The sequence below is a fragment of the Gobio gobio genome (genome assembly GCF_949357685.1).
Source record: "Gobio gobio genome assembly, chromosome: 23".
NCBI classification, from domain to species: domain Eukaryota; kingdom Metazoa; phylum Chordata; class Actinopteri; order Cypriniformes; family Gobionidae; genus Gobio; species Gobio gobio.
In genome coordinates, this window is record NC_137119.1 from 23,081,684 (window position 1) to 23,098,674 (window position 16,991).

The 16,991-nt window shown below is 36.2% G+C and overlaps 2 protein-coding genes across 2 annotated transcripts; one reads left to right on the forward strand and one right to left on the reverse strand.

Annotated features, from left to right (window-relative positions):
* Positions 1 to 101: 101 nt before the first annotated feature.
* cct5 (chaperonin containing TCP1, subunit 5 (epsilon)) lies at positions 102 to 10,525 on the forward strand. The gene is made up of 11 exons (XM_079805747.1): positions 102 to 339; positions 821 to 881; positions 953 to 1,117; positions 6,631 to 6,829; positions 6,932 to 7,124; positions 7,220 to 7,369; positions 7,884 to 8,003; positions 8,874 to 9,059; positions 9,174 to 9,311; positions 9,389 to 9,569; positions 10,266 to 10,525. Exons 1-11 carry the CDS (start codon positions 235 to 237, stop codon positions 10,391 to 10,393), a joined length of 1,626 nt encoding a protein of 541 aa, XP_079661873.1. The 5' UTR covers positions 102 to 234; the 3' UTR covers positions 10,394 to 10,525.
* cmbl (carboxymethylenebutenolidase homolog (Pseudomonas)) lies at positions 10,524 to 14,270 on the reverse strand. The gene is made up of 6 exons (XM_079805748.1): positions 14,136 to 14,270; positions 12,967 to 13,178; positions 12,778 to 12,885; positions 12,547 to 12,689; positions 12,353 to 12,444; positions 10,524 to 10,890 (listed from the first exon to the last, which is right to left on the reverse strand). Exons 2-6 carry the CDS (start codon positions 13,176 to 13,178, stop codon positions 10,711 to 10,713), a joined length of 735 nt encoding a protein of 244 aa, XP_079661874.1. The 5' UTR covers positions 14,136 to 14,270; the 3' UTR covers positions 10,524 to 10,710.
* Between the last annotated feature and the right edge of the window lie 2,721 nt (positions 14,271 to 16,991).

Consider the following 16,991-nt stretch of genomic DNA (forward strand, 5'->3'; position numbering starts at 1 on the left):
TATTTAAATTGTTTTATATGTTTTCTTTAATTAATGACTCTATGACACTAATACATTTACCCCAAAATGCCGCGGATGTTATGACACACTCCACTTGGTTTGATCCGTCCCGCCCCAAGATTCTTCCAGAACTAGCCGGCAGATCCGCGCGGCGAGGTGCACGCAAGAGGATTAAAGTCTCTTATATAAAATCATTTTATATTGCTGTGCATTTCACTGGGCTGGAGATTAAACATGTCCGCACTTGGGACCCTTGCCTTCGATGAATATGGAAGGCCTTTCCTCATCATTAAGGACCAGGACAAGAAATCTCGCTTGACTGGCCTGGAAGCGCTGAAGGTACAAAAGCTAACGGGCTAGCGGCTCTCAGAGCTTTTTTAACAGTTCATTTAATCATATCTGTAATCCCGAAAAGTTCAACCGTTTTCATGTTTTAAACGGTCACTTATAGTAATGTGCTTTTGTAGTCTGACATAGAGAGAATTACTTCCTTTATTGCGTATTTTATTGTCTAATGCGACAAATAATCAATGCGCCTCATGTCAAGCAGCGGATGGTCCATGTGCTTCCTCTAGCGGCGTTGAGTCATGATGCGCAAACAGCGAGACATACAACAAGAAATATAGTTTTTATTCATTAGAAAGCTATAATTGTCTCTTGACTTTATTTTCATGCAAACTACTTATTGTTCTTATTGTCAAGAATCACATCAAGAGTATTGTTGTTTGTGACGCAGCGTACTGTCTGTCAGAACAATGAGATCTGTTCTTTACGTTATGTGCATATATTTGTATTGTAATGTTATTCTTGTCCGTTTCAGTCTCACATCATGGCTGCAAAAGCAGTTGCAGGCACCCTGAAAACATCACTGGGGCCAAATGGTAAGTCCTCAGTTCTGCATGTTGTCTTGCTAGTCCATTCCTTGCTGTTTCTTAATGAATGCTGTTTACAGGACTTGACAAGATGATGGTGGATAGGGATGGTGAGGTGACCGTGACCAATGATGGTGCAACGATCCTCAGCATGATGGATGTCGAACATCAGATTGCCAAGCTCATGGTTGAACTCTCCAAGTCTCAAGATGATGAAATTGGAGATGGAACCACTGGTGTTGTTGGTGAGTTTGCTTTTCTTTGACACCTCCCTTTTCCTGACTAAACTTAATAACCAGCTAACTGCACATGGGGTGCAGAATGTGGCTTTTTAATGCTTGTCATTGATCAAACTCCACACATTTCTCCCCTGCATGTTTGTTTATTAAATATTTTGGTTTATTACCTTAACTTCCTTAAATCCTTTCAGGTACCATTAAATTGTATCAGGGTCAGAAATGACATGGGGCTCAACTAAAATGACAAAAAAAATTATTTGAATAAAATATATATGACCATATATATATATATACTACCCTTCAAAAGTTTAGGGGTCAGTAAAATCTTAAAAAAAAAATATATATATATATATATATATATATATATATATATATATATATATATATATATATATATATATATATATATATATATATATATATATAAATTAGTGATGGCACAATAGTATAGCTATAAAAAGCTAAATCCGCTCTATTAATGAAATGTGTACAATGATTGCAAATCAATAACCGCATTGCCATCTCTGCGCGTCTCTACGAAATCAGCCTGCCAGGAGAAATATCAATTAAAATGCTGCATCGTACACATTTCCTGCAATTTGAAATGTACATTTAGACTTTTTTTTTAAACCTTGTACAATATGATGCATGAATGACTGATTGTAAACTATGAATAAAATGAGCACAGCATGGTCATTATTAAAAAGCTGTGTTGCTGTCTCAGTATTTCACAAGAAATAAGAGCTCGATAAGAGTAATGGGCATATCAACTAAAATACTGAATCATACACATGTTCTACTACTTGACACGTGTATTTAAATATTTTAAATCTTGAACGATATGATACAAAATTCAGTGGGTCACAGAATTCGTCAAGCATTTTGTATTCTTCATAATTTGTTCAGATTTACATTTGTATGCATAGTAAAAGTTTTTTTATTTTTAGCAGTTTTCAGCCTCTCAATATTTTCTTTCAATGTCCATGTTCTCTAATCAGCTATTTTATATAGAATCCTCTTATTTGAGGTTGTGGATGATGGTCTTTTCTTCCCTATTTGCGACGTATACCGAGCGAAACGGCTTCTCAAGCATTCTTTGCTATTGCTGTGGTGTCATGTGAGTGACAGGTGGTCTCACCATTGCGCCAGTGAACACGTCATCAGAACAAAAGAGATGTCACTGCAAGAGGAAGGGGAAGTTATTTTAAAAAAAGATTAAGAGGGCAAAAAGATGTGCACAGATAAATATATGCTGTATAATAAATACTGCAAATAAAAATAAGAGTGGTCAATTTTGATTGCATGGTGATTTTAGTACTTTTATTCTGCAAGGATGCATTAAAGGGATAGTTCACACAAAAATGAAAATTGTCATTTACTCACCCTCAAGTTGTTCCAAACCTGTATGAGTTTCTTTGTTCTGTTGAACACAATATATGATATTTTGAAGAATGTTTGTAACCAAGCAGATAGAGCAACCATTGACTACCATAGTAGGGGGAAAATACTATGGTAGTCAATGGTTGCTCTATCTGCTTTGTTACAAACATTCTTCAAAATATCATATTTTGTGTTCAACAGAACAAAGAAGCTCATTAGGGTTTGGAACAACTTGAGGGTGAGTAAATGATGGCAGAAGTTTCATTTTTGGGTGAACTATCCCTTTAAATTGATCAAAAGTGACAGTAAATACATATGTTACAAAATATTTCCATTTCAAATAAATGCTGTTCTTTCAAACTTTATATTCATCAAAGGAATCATGAAAAAGTTTCCACAAAAATAGTGATCAGCACAACTGTATTCACAGTTGATAATAATAAGAAATGTTTCTTGAGTAGCAAATCCGCATATTAGAATGATCATGTGACACTGGACTGGACTGGAGTAATGGCTTTTGAAAATTCAGCTTTGCCATCATAGGAATACATTGTCTTGAAAGTAATTGAAAATAATAATAAAAAATAGTTTTTTAAATGTTATTTTTCACAATTGTACTGTTTATACTGTATTTTGATCAAATAAATACAGCATTCGGAGAATTAGGGGTGTCGCAATATACCGGTATTGACGATAACCGTGATATTCAAAGCACAAAATATCGACATCGTGTTAATTTTGGGTGTGGCAATATACCGGTAATGGCGATAACCACAATATTTAAAATGAACAGGACTGGTCTGATAACATGATGCGTAAATACTCCGGTGTCCCGAGTCTGACTGTAGCCGTGTTTTTTCCTCCCTCTCTATTACACACTGTTGCAGCCATAAAAATAGTTCAGCTTTGTTTATAATGTCAAATTTGTTATATTTTGTTTCGTTTCTTTATTAAGTTATTTTAGAAAAAATGTATGGGGCAATTTTCGTTAGTTAAATTAAAGTTTTTGTTTTTTTCCTAATGACCAAGCGGTCCGCGGCCGACAGTGAGTTAACCGCATGTTTAATCAATTTATCCTCTCAAATCAACACTTGACTTGTCTTGCCTATAATAAAATCCATATATATAAAACACTTCAAGCATATCACAATGTAAGTTTATATGTTTACTATCACCACCACAGTAAAAATGCATTTTTGACAAGCTAAGGCAGGCTCGCACGCAACGGCGCCTGCAAACGAAACGGGCTACATCTAAACTATAAAAATAAAAACATGCATGGTCTTACCTTATACCTCTCCGCAAAATGAATATAAATCCAATCTTCAATTTCCACTCTATTGGCTATGCAAATTCAGTTCACGACAACGAAACAGAGTTGTAGGCTATTTTATTTATCGGCTCATTTCAAGATCAAAGGCTGTAATAGGAGAACGAGCGACCTAAGCACTGGTAAGAGCATTTAGTGTCATTCGTTTTAATGGAGATTATTGTGTTTTTGAGCATCTGATTCTGAGCCTTGGGCTACTTTCAGTTTCACTGGCGGCCGTTTGCGTCTTTTCTTGCATCTTCTTGTCCCATCAGCACTCGGTGCCCTGCGCGCAGCGCGTGGTGGGAGCGGTGGATCTGCACGATCGGATTTAAATCCGCCTCGAAAGAATTTCGGAAGACATTTACTCCTGATCTCTTCACAATATGATAGATATATGATCAGAGAAAACGAAGTGAATGAAGTGAGCAGGTGTAAAAAGGCCATAACTCTTGAAGCTGCGCTGAAGGAACACGGCGGTCAGTCACCACTCACCAGTCAGAGCCAGTCGACGGTCGCGGGCTCAGTTCTTTTAAAGGTCCCATGGCATTAAATTTTCATTTTATGAGGTTTTTCAACATTAATATGAGTTCCCCTAGCCTGAATATTGTCCCCAAGTGGATAGAAATGTTGATCGGTGTAAACCCGACTTCTGGCTGTCTCTCTCTGCCTTTGAGAAAATGACAGGCCAGACGAGCCAATCCTGAAGTCTCCTGGTTTGACGTCCAAGCAGGAACAGTTACCTCCCTTTCCTCCGCCCAGAGAATCTGGCACGCCCATGCAAACGCTTGCGAGATCATGGGTTGTGAACGCTGGCAGTTTCTCAGTGTTTGGATGTACAAATGAAAACAAAAGTCTTTTTTCAGTTCCTTCTGATCTGTGATCAGTGATTTCTGATGTGTAGCTAATTATTTATTATTCGTGCACACGCTGCTTCTCTCTCTCCAGACAGAACGGTGTTTTCGTGTTTTCTATCTTGTGAGTCAGTGTTTTTGTACGTCCTCGTCGCGTCTATCGGTTCTAAAATGTGCATACAGTCATGAGTTTCTGCTCAACATCGGCCTCACACACGCCGAAGCTCGGGCTGCACTGGCCGGTTGGCCTTCAACATCCCCGACCCCCAGTACTGCATCTGGCCCACAGCGGAGGCACCAAACGCGGCGTGAGATTAAGCAGACGGGGGGTAAGCGTGAGCATATTCAGGCTAGCCAGCCTAGCCCCACAATAAACTGGATTACATTCGATTACTGCTGTTGTCTTTGTTTGCGCTGTGTACTCAACGCGCTGACGCTTTTATTTTAATTTAAAAATAATGCTATTATCAACACTTACTTTTAACTCGTTCATCTCGACAGCTGTAATGGTACTTTGCATGTGTTACAAAGTTGGTAATAATGATGAAGATGGACTCGGTGTGACTGGGACTCGTGTTTATTCAGAACTCTCAGATACAAACACAGTAAACTCGCGCTGACTGACAGCGCTCTCATAACTCAGTAGTTACTATAAATAACTTTGTTAGCAATCGCTGAGCTCCGTCTCTGGTACATTAGTGATGTCCGGTTCGCGAACGATCTTTCTTTTGAACCAGTTCTTTTTAGTGAACCGAATCAGTTCACCAAATCGGACTGAATCGTTCTAAACGGTTTGCGTCTCCAGTCAGCGCTGATCCATAATTTACTAAAGTTACTACTAACTTTCTGACATGAGTGACAGTCCCTCCGACTAGAAATAGACTAATAACCTGAAGTATATGCTGTAACTACAACAGTTCCCTGAACTGAGACTGACAGAACTGATGTGAAGTGAACTCAGGTCCATCCGTCTCTCTGGCAGCAGCTCGTGCCTCGTAGACCTCGTTAAACCACGCCCCCTCCGCTCATTTAAAATGCAAAGATGTCAGCCAATCACAACAGTGGGCGTTTTTACTGAAGTCTCACAGCAGACACGCCTCTTGAAGCAGGGCATTCAGCCACAGGGCAAACAGCAGTATAGAAAAAATGCCTTTTATTTCTAAATTATGACATTTTATGATGTAAAAGTCATACTAACAATATAAGTACACCTCAGGAAACATTATAAAATAATAGAAAAATGCCATGCCATGGGACCTTTAATGAATGAATAATGTCTATTCTTGTATTTTTATTTGCAATCTAGTCATGGCCAATAACATTTATGTTAATATTTATTCATCATCATACTGTTGAACTTGACAGTATTTTCTCTCTTGTTATTTCATAGGGAGCTTCAAAGACAATTTATCAGTAACAGAGTAGGCTTTTACCCTGTGTTTATCATTATCCAATTGTTTGTTGGGTAAAAAATAAAACTAAATAAACAAAGTAAAGATTAATTGGTAACACTTTACAATAAGGCTCCTTAATTAACATTAGTTACATTAGTTAACATGAACTAATAATGAACTGCACTTATTAATCTTTGTTAATGTTAATTTCAACATTTACTAATGCATTATTAAAATCTTGCTAAAATACACTGTGAACTAACATGAACAAACCATGAACAGCTCTATATTAACTAACATTAACAAAGAAGATTAACTAATGCTGAACAGCTGTTGTTCATGGTTAGTTCGTTAACTAATGTCAACTAATACAACCTTATTGTAAAGTGTTACCAATTCATTTAACTTTCTCCCCCAAGGGTCTATAGATATCGCGATATATCAATATCGTGATTTTTTTTTTTTTGGCCACAATAACCGTGGTGTGAAAAATCTGATATCGTGACAGCCCTAGTAAGAATAAGAGACTTAAAAAACATTGAAAAAAATCTTACAGAATCTTGCCCCTGTTTGCCCCTGTAGTCTTGGCAGGAGCTCTTCTGGAACAGGCTGAGCAGCTGTTAGACAGAGGCATTCACCCCATCAGGATCGCCGATGGTTATGACCAAGCCGCAAAGATTGCAATCATGGAGCTCGACAAAATTGGTGACAGTTTCCCAGTGGATCCTAACAACACAGAGTCTCTTATTCAGACGGCCATGACCACGCTAGGGTCCAAAGTGTGAGTGTCTCTGTTACTAGTTGTTTGAAATTTGAAAACCGTTTATTATGGAGATTATTGTAAGAGATTATCATCAAAGTAATCCCTTTTTTTGGTTTGTAGGATCAACCGGTGCCACAGACAGATGGCAGAGATTGCAGTCAATGCCATCCTGACAGTTGCAGACATGGAAAGGAAGGATGTGGACTTTGAGCTCATTAAAGTGGAAGGGAAAGTTGGTGGTAAACTAGAGGACACTCAGCTCATCAAAGGTGTCATTGTGGACAAAGAGTTCAGTCACCCTCAGATGCCCAAGGTTTGTGTTTACTGTTAATATTCATTCCTGGTTGCACATGCATGACCTCATGTGTAAGGTCTTGATTAATAAGTATGCTTTATATATTCCTCCAGGTACTGAAAGACACAAAAATCGCCATCCTCACCTGCCCATTTGAGCCACCCAAGCCCAAAACCAAGCATAAGCTTGACGTGACCTCAGTGGAGGACTATAAAGCTCTGCAGAAGTATGAGAAGGATAAGTTTCAGGAAATGATTCGTCAGGTCTGTATATTGCTTGTTCTGTTTGCGTACTTTCCTAAGAGATATTGTTTTAATTCATTATTTTTGTAAGAATATTTAATATTGCACATTTATTTAATATGTATTTTAGAATTTGTATTTCAGTGAATTTTTCTAAAGCTAAAAAAGAGGGAATTTGTCTGAAAAATATATTGGTGCAAGAAAAACAGGGAAATTTAATAGCAGTTTTATTTTACATTGACAGATTAAGTGCATTAAATATATATTATCAGTTTCTTTGTTTTTAAGGTCTTTTGACATTTTATATAATTGTTAAAAATACAAAAATTAGCTATAATGATGTTTTCTCAATCTGCATGACGGCCCTTATATTCCTATATTCTGGAAAGCTACAAATATTCTGGAATAATGAGGGCAGATTTAATTAAATTTATTGCATCCTCAGTTTGATTTTTAATGATAAATGAATATCACTGATCATAGAAATTACATTTATTTTATTTATTTTCTTCCTGTTCCAACACTTCTCCTAAAGGTCAAGGATACTGGGGCGAATCTTGCCATTTGCCAGTGGGGATTTGACGACGAGGCCAATCACTTACTCCTGCAGAATGAGCTTCCTGCCGTCCGCTGGGTCGGTGGACCTGAGATTGAGGTTTGTTAACTACATTGCAATACACAACTGTTTAAAAGTTTGGGGTCTTTTGTTTGGTTGTTTTTTTTGCAAGAAGTCTCATGCTCACCAGCCATTTATTTGATCAAAAATACATAAAAAAATTTGATATTGAGAAATATAACTATTGGAACACATTTTAAAATGTTATCTATTCCGGTGCTTTTTCAGAATCATTACTCCAGTCTGCAGTGTCACATGATCCTTTATAAATGATAACATTTTATATTATCAATGGTAAAAACAATTGTGCTGCTTAAAGTCGGCATGAGGTCAAAATTGACCCTATTTACTTTGTTAACACCCATTACTAGTTTTGTGATAAACAGTTCTTCCGTGCAAGTAAAAAAAAATCTAAATCTGAAATTGTACTTCCCCTCTGGAGAATGGCCTTCCTTCTCTGATGACGTCAGTTTGACAGCTTGGTTAGAACCAGAGCCAATGGCTTTGGGTAGAGCATCCCTTCCAACTGCAGTCTGTTGTGAGCTTTGACCGTGAACTGAACGGAACACCTACTTTTTTCATCCAAACAATTGCCAGTGGAAAAAAAAGCCACGCCCTCCATTTTTCTCATTCAGTATTCGGTTTCACTCTGAAAATACGTCACATTACTGAAGCAGCATTTCTTTACAACAAATCTTTTGTAACATTATAAATGTATTTTAGAGTCACTTTTGCTAAATAAAAGTACAGTATTGGGTATGAAAAGTATTCCTTTTAAAGAAAAACTTCTAGACCCCAGACTTTTGAACACTAGGTTGTCTCACAACATTGTCTTCAGCTTTAGCTCTGATGGGTTACTAATGTCTGTTGAGAGTGTAAACAAACTGACATTTTATACAAACATTCCAGCTCATCGCCATTGCTACTGGAGGACGTATCGTACCCCGATTCAGTGAGCTGACCCCAGAAAAGTTGGGTGCCGCTGGGTTGGTGAAGGAAATTTGCTTTGGGACCACTAAAGACAGAATGCTGGTTATTGAGGAGTGCAAGAACTCCAGAGCCGTGACAATCTTCATCCGTGGAGGGAACAAAATGGTAAAGAGATTTAAATGCTAAATTGGGATTTTGCCCCCTCAAGATATAACATTTGTTTTTGTATCATGGTTACAATTTTGTCATCTCCATCGCCTATTCATCTGAATCATTTAGATTATCGAAGAGGCTAAGAGAGCGCTTCATGATGCTCTGTGCGTCATCCGTAACCTTGTAAAGGATAACCGTATCGTGTATGGTGGCGGTGCCTCAGAGATCGCCTGTGCTCTTGCGGTCAACCTGGCAGCTGATAAGGTATTTTTACCGCCATCTGTACTCTACATTTTTGAGGTTTTTAAGCATATTTCTAAAACGCTGTACTTCTATTCCAGTGCCCCTCTCTGGAACAGTATGCTATGAGAGCGTTTGCTGACGCTCTGGAGGTCATCCCTATGGCACTTGCAGAGAACAGTGGTTTGAACCCCATTCAGACGATGACTGAGGTCAGAGCCCGACAAGTCAAGGAAAACAACACTGCACTTGGAATTGACTGCTTACATTTATCAACAAATGGTATGGACTTCTTTAATATACTTCTTCAAATATAATTCTTTAAAATACTCAACAGAATAGACAAATGTATGAAAATCAGAAAGGTAAAGAATTATATTCTTAGTAGTGCTTGCTTGTGTAAAAAGCAAATTAGAATTTTTTTTTTATATAAGATTTTAAAATGTTTTAGAAGTCTTTTAAGCTAACCAAGGCTACATTTAATTGATTAAAAAAAATACAATAGAAACGTTAATATTATAAAATAAAACATTTTATTTTAAAATGGAACTTGTGATGGAAAAGGTGAATTTTCAGTATGATTACTCCCGTCTTCAGTGTCACATGATCCTTCAGAAATCATTCTAATATGCTAATTTTCTGCTCAAACATATCTTATCAATATTGAAAACGATTATGCCACTTATTTTTGTGGAAATCGTGATACATATTCCCCAGGATTCATTGATTAGAAAGTTTAAAAGGGCATTGATTTATTTATTTTTTATTGAATGACATTTTAATGCATCTGCTGAATAAAAGTATTAGTTTACAAGTATTAAAAAATCGTATTTATCCCAAACTTTTGAACTGTAGTATAGTTTTTTTTTTTTTAAATGTATTATTATTATTATTATTATTATTATATGTAATGAGTTCAGTCTTAGACTGATACTCATAAAATATATTTGGCCTTATATTGGACTTAAATCTTTGCAGACATGAAGAAACAGCATGTGATCGAGACCCTCATTGGAAAGAAACAGCAGATTTCTCTGGCCACTCAAGTAGTCAAGATGATTCTGAAGATTGATGACGTCAGGGGCCCCGGCGAGCCTGAAGAATAAGCCACGTGTTGCTGTGTTGAAATGAACGGTCTCAAGCACTTCTAACGGAATGTGTTGTCGAACCTGTACTGTTATTTATCATTTGATGCAGTTCAATGTAGTACCGAAGTGATCATTAAACTTTTGTTTTCAGATTTGTCTCTTGGTTGTCATTGACATGTACATTTATTTTTTTAATGTTGAGTTGAAAAAAGTGGCATCATTTAAAAATACACATGCAGAATTGCAAACGCTTTCAGATTGACTGCTTTTTATCATTACACTTTGTCATTAGAAAATGTTTAACCTTCACTTCAATCATTTTAACCTGTTGCAGTTTACATGTACTTATTCAACCAGTTGATCATATCTCTCCTGGCTTCCTCTATGTAGGGTTTATCATCTGGGTTGATGTCTTCTCTCTTGCGATGGACAAACCCATGTGTCTGGTTAGGGAAGATTTTCACTTGGAAGTCAGCAGTGCACTTTTCCTTCAGTCTTGTCTCTAGTGTGGTCACCTTTGTTAAAAGTTAGAGAACAATAAACATCATTAAATTATTGTGCACAGTTTATGGCCATGATATTGATACGAGTTTATTTAATACGGTGGGGTCATGATTACATTTACCCCATTTATTGTTTCTCATTCTTAAGAGCTGAAATTAGACCTAACCATTTTAAAGAGAATTGTGATCTGATTAAACTTAAATTGAGCTGTTTGGCCTGAAAACATTTGTTGGGTATAAATCAAATAAAGCTAATCCATGTCACATCATCCTTATTGTGGCAGCAATATATCAGAACTATGATGGAATATATATTTCAAAATGCATAGTTATGTATATACACCATTCAAAAGTTGAGTCTTTATTGTTATTTAAAAGTGTCTTATGCTCACCAAGGCTGCATTTATTGATCAAAATAACTTTAATATATTTAGTTTTCTATTCTCATATATTTGAAAATGTAAATTACTCCTGTCATACAAAGCTTAATTTGCAGAAATCATTCTAATATGTTGATTTGGTGCTCAGGAAACATTTCTTATCAATGGTGTAAACCGTTGTGCTGCTTTATATGTTTGTGGAAACCATAACGCATTTTTTTTCAGGATTCTTAAAAAATAGAATGCTTATTTGAAACATTTATTTGAAATTCATTTCTATTAAAAAAAACATACTGACCCCAAACCTTTGAACGCAATTTAAGTCTTAAAAAGAGATGTGCTCTTGAGAGAGATAGATATATATATACACACACTGATCAGGCATAACATAGTCCTAATTTTGTGTTGGTCCCCCTCTTGCTGCCAAAACAGCCCTGACCCGTCGAGCTATAGACTCCCCTAGACCCCTGAAGGTGTGCTGTGGTATCTGGCACCAAGACGTTAGTAGCGGATCCTTTAAGTCCTGTAAGTTGCGAGGTGGGGCCTCCATGGATCGGACTTGTTAGTTCAGCACATCCCACAGATGCTCGATTGGACTGAGATCTGGGGAATTTTGGGGGCCAAGACAACACCTCAAACTTGTGCTCCTCAAACCATTCCTAAACCATTTTTTGCTTCGTAGAAGGGCGCACTATCCTGCTGAAAGTGGCCACAGTCACCAGTGAATACCGTTTTCATGAAAGGGTGTACATGGTCTGCAACAATGCTTAGGTAGATGGTACGTGTCAAAGTAACATCCACATGGATGGCAGGACCCAAGGTTTCCCGTTTTCCTGCTTCTAACACATCGACTTTGAGGACAAAATGTTCACTTGCTGCCTAATATATCCCACCCACTAACAGGTGCCGTGATGAAGTGTTAATCAGTGTTATTCACTTCACCTTTCATAATGTTATGCCTGATCAGTGTGTATGTATATGTATATGTGTATATATATGTGTATATATATATATATATATATATATATATATATATATATATATATATATATATATATATATATATATAAAATCTTGAAATGACTTCAGCTTACCTGATCAAGTGGAATGACTGCATCATTTTCCGCAAATATGAAGAGGGTTGGACTCTTGAGATCAAACCTGTCTTCCCGCTCTCTAACGATACCTGGGTTAAAATAATGTATGTACAGTTGCTTGGATTGCAGACAGCATATTGGCACATATGTTCTGTATCCTTGACTGTTCATAAATGCAACCAATACATTACCATAGACTGAGACGCCAGCTTTAATTTCTTGATACTGAAGAGCAATGTAGTGTGTCGCAACACCACCCCAACAGAAACCCACAACACCTATATGCTTTGCACCACACTGCTCCTTCAGGTACGTCAATACAACATCCACTTCCCTGGGAAAACAACAAGATTGTTCAGTCTCTCCTTTGAAGGCATGGTCAAGTGCATCAAATAAGAACATTGAGTTTATTGAACTTGTACTTTTTGATGTCTGTAGGCTTTTTGTCCTCAAGCCACTGCTGAAATGTTGACCAGTCTTGAGATGGGCTCCATGCCTCTTTTCCGACAAAGAAATCTGGACATATAGCACTGCAAATGCAACATAATCAAGAAAGAACAGGGATATCTGAACTATTTTAATATTTATAACCATACAAACCAGATATTTACATGTATCCATTGGCTGAGAGCATGTCAGCCATGTATCTAGTGTTTGGAAGCTGCCATCCATAAATATCTTGAATTACAATAATGGCCTTCTCTGATGCTTGAGGCTTAACCACATAAGCTTTAATGTGCTCGATCTGAACTTCCTCTCCAAGACCTCCATATTCAATCGTATCCCCGATATCACATGGACACGGTTTTGCTTCATTTGCCATCTGTTCATAAAAGGAAAGCAGGGAATCAACCTATTTAATCCCACATTTCCCAGCAATGTATTCCATCCATCGAAACAAACTTTTTTAAATGTTTGTAACAGTATGTGGGATATTCTATTATAAACAATACAGTTAAATAAACAATACAATAAACAATTAGTAGCAAGTCTAAAAGGCAATTGTGAGGACAAAAGAAATGATAAACGCAAAAAAAAAAAATATCCATATATATATATTGCTTATTTAAAACAAATGTTCATTGACATCCTGTGATCATGGTGGGGAGATGGAGTAGCCTAATCTTAATAATACATTAATAATATACCCCTTAGATAATATCTATATCAAATATGGTAACTGATTTTGCTTCCTTTTGTGGAACTTTGACAAAGATAGAATCTTACAGATGTGCAAACTGGAATTACCCAGCTGAGCTAGCCATGTTTGATACCCAGGACGTTCTGGTAACTTACGTTTTTGGTTATAAAATATATCCCAAAAATAACCATTGCGTTCACTTTTGGTTCTCTTTAGATACCAAAAGTTAGTTTTTGGCTACAAAAAAAACACAGAGAACATTTCTAGTGTTATTAGTATTTGGTTCCCCAAAAAACAGCCAAACGAGAAATATGCTAACATTCTTGCTGAGTTAAAACGAAACTCTTTTACAGTTGACCGACTCCGTGCAAAATAAATCAATACATCTTTTTAGACTCTTCAAAAGAACAAATTGGCCACAAATGTTACGTTATTAAATATGTTAAACTAGATTTGGAATTACTGGAATGCGCCACATTCTGACAAAACAAATAAGTGAATGAATCACGTGATTCAACTATGTAACTCCATTCAGTGTTCAAAGCAAAATGACTCACGACAAACATTCGCTACTGCTACCGACAACAACACACGCCGCATTCCACGTGGTTTGTGCTTTGCATTGTGAAATGCACTTACCGCACCGCTGAACCTCGAATTTATTTCGCTGTGATGAAATGATAAATATAAGGTTGGAATCTGGTTCGTTATATCGGTGAACACAGACTGCAGAATTCAGTGTTTGTCCCTTTTAGCAACGCCCACTATAAACGCGCTGGCGTCTGGTGACTCTGGTCTGTTCATCATGAGTTAGCAAAATTATTTCCGTTAAAAGTAAATGGATTCATAGTAGATAGCTTTATAGTGTTATATATTATAACTTATATGTATTACATATTGTGCACCGAGGACATATGCCTAGATATTTAGCCTACAGTCCCGGCTATCATCATTAGATAGCATGTTCTCTGCGATATCTTTATGTCAAGTGAACGTTTTTTTAATGAAACAGGAATATACGGCCTTCAGTAGTTTTGACAAGAAAAATTGGTAGGCTAGTTAATTAATTTTATAGGATCAAGATGTGTGTTTTAACAAGATGTAGCTTAATAACAGCCAGCTTGAAAGTTTTTGGGACATAATGACAATGATGGGTCTAACATACAGTAGGCTATCTTGTTGATTTTGATGACTTAACAAATTTAGACAATTGCAGAATTAATATAGGGGTCCATCTTGGAGTTGGTCATTTCCACCTGGTTGTTAGAGTTGAGGAAGTAAATGTTTTTTTTCTTCTTTTTTTTCCCCTAATGGTTAATTGCATTCGTTTTGTTCCAAATCAACCCATGCATCATAAACCAGGTATTATTGTTACCCCTAGAAAGTAATGAGTATGGGACCTGTAATGAAGGGTTCCATGAGTTAGCTGATCACAGCCTATCTATAAGGTTGAAAAGCCTTCTTACATTACTTGAAGAGTGGCAGCCTTTGGTGAATCCAGTTTGATCATTATGGATAATTGGGGAAATTAGCCTATTGTGTCTAATTGGGATGCAACAGCTTTAGGTGATCATTTTAATGTCTGTGTTTATTAAATATAGTAGCCGATAGCTAGAAGGCAACGTTTCAGTAATAGGCTAATTAAAGCAGTATTCAAGTGAGGCAAGATCACTTTGGCTTTTATTTCTGTAACCACACAACAACAACAAAAAAACAGTGAAGCCATTATATTCCACTTGTTTAAAATAAATTCTACCACGAGAAACCCATCTGACCCTGGTGTTTTATTATTTTATATTTGTATTAATGCATTCCGATAAAGTTAAAGGCTTGTTATTTTGTTAAGCTTGGAAAATTTTGTTTATCTTAAAAATAACTGGATATATGTTAAATCTGGGTTCTTTTTTGAGGAATATAAATCGCAATAAAATTATTGAAAGTCTGTTTTACTTCCTCTGATGACTGCACTTCCCAGTGGAATCAATAGTAGCAGTTATAATTGATTTTTCTCTTTTGTATTTAAGTTGATTTGCTAAAAATGTACCTTATTTGTAATTATATTCTGTATATCTAAGCCGTGGCATCATAAGCATGTAGAACATGCTGACTATTAATCACCTTTTCAATTGTTCTGTGGTATGACAAATTAATTTATAAAATATTTGATGAATTATCTCAGTTGCATGCATAACTATAAATGAAACAACGTCTCTATTGTTGGTTTGCCACCAGAGGGCGTACTGTAACCCTTTTTGTGAAGTTTACCATAAATTCAGTTTTATTTGGTAAGGGTAAACGATATGATAATGGTAGTAATTATAATAGTAATAGTAATTATATTATAATATTATATGTAATATAATACAATGATTTATTATAATACAATATTAAAGCTATTAATTAAATGTACTAATTAATTTGTATTCTAAAAACAGTATTACCATTGTTGCTGTTTTATTCATTGTTTTTTTTTTTTTTTACCCTTTGGATTTTGCAGACAAGTAGGCTATGCTAATGTAGGCTAATGGAAGAATGTGCCTAAACAGAAGGTAAAATAACGTAACCTGAGAAATATTGAATAGCTAAATATATTAATAAATTATCATTAATATTAGGGCGGTGTAATAGCAAAAGCTTTACGCTATATCCCTTACGAGTGAATGATATGCACTCAAAAGGCACCGCTGGGATTCGAACCCAGGATCTCCTGTTTACTAGACAGGCGCTTTAACCATCTAAGCCACGGCGCCACGTGCGCAGTTGGGCAACTACAGGTCTTTTTTCCTACACGGAAATCAATTATATTAAGCTTTCAGGATTTATTCGGCAAACATTTTGTGTAACGTAGCTAATCACCTAACAAATAATATTTATCTTGTCTAAAAGAGCCGATGCATACATTTTCTCTTTCCTTGATGTGTGATGTTCTGACCAAACCAACGGTTTACAAGTAGGCAAACCTGACATAAGTTTAAAAGTTTTATTTTACGGCGTTTACAGACAGCCATAATCTTCCAGTCAAGTGTTGAATGCGTCATAGAAAAATCAAAATCGAAATGTTTCAGAAGAACAATTCACTATCTAATATTTGAAAAGTGAACTAACGATGGGTCTCGCAAAAAAACTTTAAAAGTCATAAAAAATTCCAGAATTCAGTTCAATTGAGCTGAAAAAAGTTTGTATGAATTGAATGGTCGCTTTCCACCTCAAATAATTATTAGATATAAAGTCACAATTACAAGACATTATGTAATTATGAGATATGAAATTACAACGTGAGATACAATTGTGAAATTAGGTTGAGAATTGAGAAGTGAGGTTCTCACAATTGTGAGAAATAATGCTGCAATTAGCCTACCCTTTTTTACTCTGAGGCGGAAAGTATTGCAATGAAGAATGGGCCAAAAAAAACACTCAAAAGGACAATATTTAGAAGAGGAAAAAAAGTCTGTCATTCTGGCAAAATTAATATTCTGGATTCAAATTATTCTAAGT

Excerpts from the sequence above, each read along its gene's own strand:
- cct5 (XM_079805747.1), top strand. The coding sequence starts at position 235 with ATGTCCGCACTTGGGACCCTTGCCTTCGATGAATATGGAAGGCCTTTC. Across the intron at positions 6,830-6,931 it reads ACCACGCTAGGGTCCAAAGT|GATCAACCGGTGCCACAGAC; the intron begins GTGAGTGTCTCT and ends TTTGGTTTGTAG. Across the intron at positions 9,060-9,173 it reads TCCGTGGAGGGAACAAAATG|ATTATCGAAGAGGCTAAGAG; the intron begins GTAAAGAGATTT and ends TGAATCATTTAG.
- cmbl (XM_079805748.1), bottom strand. The coding sequence starts at position 13,178 with ATGGCAAATGAAGCAAAACCGTGTCCATGTGATATCGGGGATACGATT. Across the intron at positions 12,690-12,777 it reads AAGCCTACAGACATCAAAAA|GGAAGTGGATGTTGTATTGA; the intron begins GTACAAGTTCAA and ends TTGTTTTCCCAG. Across the intron at positions 12,445-12,546 it reads AGCTGGCGTCTCAGTCTATG|GTATCGTTAGAGAGCGGGAA; the intron begins GTAATGTATTGG and ends ATTTTAACCCAG.